Source organism: Nanorana parkeri, unplaced genomic scaffold, assembly GCF_000935625.1.
Source record: "Nanorana parkeri isolate BGI_ZX_2015 unplaced genomic scaffold, ASM93562v1 scaffold2031, whole genome shotgun sequence".
Taxonomy (NCBI): domain Eukaryota; kingdom Metazoa; phylum Chordata; class Amphibia; order Anura; family Dicroglossidae; genus Nanorana; species Nanorana parkeri.
In genome coordinates this window covers 129,068-132,465 of record NW_017308299.1, presented here as the reverse complement: position 1 = coordinate 132,465, position 3,398 = coordinate 129,068, and the positions used below count along the sequence as shown (strand labels likewise).

Genomic DNA, 3,398 nt, shown 5'->3' with positions numbered 1-3,398 from the left:
CTCTGGCTCATCCTGATCCTCTGCTTCCCCTGTAGATGGGTCTGGGATATTCGCGGGAGAATTACATCCGGAAGAAGGAGATCCCGTTCAGCTCGGAGCAGAGGTGGATGGCGGTGAGATGCTCGGACAATCTCGAGGTAACTCCTCCTCCTCCATTGCCCCTCCCCCCTCCCCCCACGTGTCTCCTGGCTCTGTTCTCGGTCATAATCATCCTTCTGCTTCCCTCGTAGAACCAGGAGGACGTCTACTTCCTGAAGGGCGCCTTGGAGGAGGTGATCCAGTACTGCACGACGTATAACAGCGGCGGGATGGCGATGGCGCTGACGCCGCAGCAGAAATCGCTTTACCTTCAGGAAGAGAAGAACATGGGGAGCCAGGGGCTGAGAGGTGACTGTGCCGGAAGCTCCGCCTCCCCCGATCCCCCCATATTGGGGAGCAATCCATGAACCCCCCCAATGCTGACTAGGGTTAGCAGTCAGCCTGGGTGGGACCTCAGCCTCTTGTCATCTGATTCTGTGCGGTGTAACCTCCTACTTAGGCTCAAGTGTGGGCGGGGTCTGCAGTGATCTGAGGGAGGGGGCGGAGCTGGAGCCGGGGAACACGATGGCTGTATTTACATAGGTCCGGGACCAATGCGAAAACCCGGAGACCGGCCAACCACAGGGACCGTCCAGCCAGTCAGCCAATGGAAAGGCTTCAGTGTCCCGAGTCTCTGACCTGATCTATACACCCGGCCAGTGACTGAAGCCAGAGGATCGGCATGACTGTCAGGCAGCTAGCGTGTTCAGAAGGAGAGCACCAATGACGGCCCGCGTATCACTCTGATGACAGGTTCTCTTTACATGTACAATGTGGAATCTGATTGGAGATTTTTCTATATACAGAACAGAGACCCAACTCATCCAATAAGAGGATTCTGATTGCTCGCTGCACATCGCTGTCGCTCTCGGCTTATAGAGACTATATAAAAAGCCAGCTGGGATGGTGGGAACCCCTTATAATGGGCACAGCGGTTCCGGTAGAGATGGAGCCTCACTTCTCATGTTTCTCTTCCAGGACGGAGCATCGGTCTCTCTAATGGGCACCTGAAAGCCATGTCGGGGGAGGAGTTGGATCGGTTGGACGAGTCGTCTTTGTCTTCTGTTGTCACCAAGGTCCGTGTGACACATTTCCCTCCGTCAGGTTTGCGTTGTCACCGGCGGCACATGACGACATTTTTGTGTCTTTTCAGGTTTCCGTCTTCTATCGCACGAGCCCGAAGCACAAGCTGAAGATCATCAAGGTAACGGCGTCCCCCGGGGGTCCGTCATTCCCTCTCGGGGGTCCGTCATTCCCTCTCGGGGGTCCGACATTCCCTCTCGGGGGTCCGACATTCCCTCTCGGGGGTCCGACATTCCCTCTCGGGGTGATGAATAGAAATCGATAATTATTGATCAATATCTATAAATGAGGAGGAAGGGTACAATGTATCCGACTTCCTGTGTGGTCACCAGAACAGGAAGTGAGGACTGTCCCCATGTGCCGGACTCGGTTGGGGACGGTATCGGTTTGCTGATCGGGTTTCTCTGTGTTGTGTATTGGAAGGCTCTGCAGCGCACCGGCGCCATTGTGGGAATGACCGGCGACGGCGTGAATGACGCGGTGGCTCTGAAGTCAGCTGACATCGGGGTGGCGATGGGAAAAACCGGAACGGACGTCAGCAAAGAGGCGGCAGACATGATCCTGGTGGACGACGATTTCTCCGCCATCATGTGAGTAGGTGTAATCATCTGCAGAATGTATCTGCCAGAGGACGGAGCGATGGTCTGCAGATCTATGGAGGGGCCAGTGATGGAATAATCTGCAGAATATACCATAGCGGGGATGGGGCGGAGCGATGGTCTGCAGATCTATGGAGGGGTCAGCGATGGAATAATCTGCAGAATATACCATAGCTGTCGGGGGGATGGGACGGAGCGATGGTCTGCAGATCTATGGAGGGGTCAGCGATGGAATAATCTGCAGAATATACCATAGCTGTCGGGGGGATGGGATGGGATGGAGCAATGGTCTGCAGATCTATAGAGGGGTCAGTGATGGAATAATCTGCAGAATATAGCTGTGGGGGGAGCGATGTTCTGCAGCGATGGGTAAATATTGGGATAGGGTGAAGTACGAGCGGTGGAATATTATGTTCGGTTGACGTCCGGCGCGGTGTTTGCTCTGTGGCGGCGGCGGATCACGCGGTTATCTGGCAGTCCAGCGAACACTTCCGTCCCATTACACAACATTAGTGTCCCGGAGCGGATATGGACTCCACGCTAATTGAGTATAATGGCCGCCGCCCCCGCACAACACCTGTCCGCTCGCCTCCTGTGTACACAGTCCGCTCGCCTCCTGTGTACACAGATCATCAGTGCAGGCGCTGCCCCTCCCCCCCCCATTAATGACATTGACTCTGCAGTCATCCCTGTCCTCTGGTATCGGCTATAATGAGGCGCGGTCAGGAATGTGATGACCGTTGTCATAGAGACTTACTGAGGACCGGCCGGGACAACAATGGATTCTCAATGTCATGTGACGTCACATTGTGGCCACTAGAGGGCGTCCATGTCCGTCCTCCCTGTGTGCACCCCCCATGTCCGTCCTTCCTGTGTGCACCCCCCATGTCCGTCCTCCCTGTGTGCACCCCCCAGACTTGGCACTTAAAGCCCTATGTCACCCGTGCATGCCCCCGAGGTGTGACACCGTAGGGAGCACAGATGAGGGGGACACAGTGGCGGTCAGTGTTGTCCCGGGTGAGGCGCCTCCTATTGGCTGGTGGGTTTTGTTACTCACGGTAACGCTTTGTCTCATTGCAGGAACGCCATAGAAGAAGGGAAAGGAATATTCCACAACATCAAAAACTTTGTCCGCTTCCAGCTCAGCACGTAAGTCCCAGTCGTGGCGTTTCTCTGGATTCTGCGTCTGGCGTCAGCCCAGATAACAGTTCTGATTGGGTTAAAGCTGATCACTGTACTGACAGGTCCTCTTTAACACACAATGAACGGTCGGCACTAACAGAATGCTGGGGGGGTGTCACGGTGGGCTCACCGATTCCCTTATAATATGATACGTTATCCTGTCCAATCTTCTTCCAGGAGTATCTCGGCTCTGAGTCTCATCACTTTATCGACCATCATGAACCTGCCGAACCCCCTGAACGCCATGCAGATCCTCTGGATCAATATCATTATGGACGGACCGCCAGCACAGAGGTACTGGGCACAAACACCTCCCGGCTCCCAGCCAGCAAAGTCTCTTCTACATTCCTGTAGCAGTGCAAGAGGGAATTTCCCTTCACTTTCGGGAGATTTTCTCTCACTTCCTGTTGTGTCTCTGGGACAGGAAGCGAAAGGAAACACCCCCCCCCCCTCCAC

At 54.9% G+C, this 3,398-nt stretch overlaps 1 protein-coding gene across 1 annotated transcript in view; it reads left to right on the top strand.

Annotated features, from left to right (window-relative positions):
• Positions 1-3,398, top strand: part of ATP2C2 (ATPase secretory pathway Ca2+ transporting 2) — a gene marked incomplete at its 5' end in the record, with an annotated part of 28,360 nt that overhangs the window by 23,461 nt on the left and 1,501 nt on the right. The window contains 8 exons of the mRNA XM_018572439.1: positions 36-137; positions 231-387; positions 539-609; positions 1,023-1,154; positions 1,232-1,282; positions 1,585-1,751; positions 2,841-2,909; positions 3,120-3,236. Coding sequence (XP_018427941.1) covers positions 36-137; positions 231-387; positions 539-609; positions 1,023-1,154; positions 1,232-1,282; positions 1,585-1,751; positions 2,841-2,909; positions 3,120-3,236 — 866 coding nt within the window. The remainder of the gene's footprint in view (positions 1-35; positions 138-230; positions 388-538; positions 610-1,022; positions 1,155-1,231; positions 1,283-1,584; positions 1,752-2,840; positions 2,910-3,119; positions 3,237-3,398) is intronic.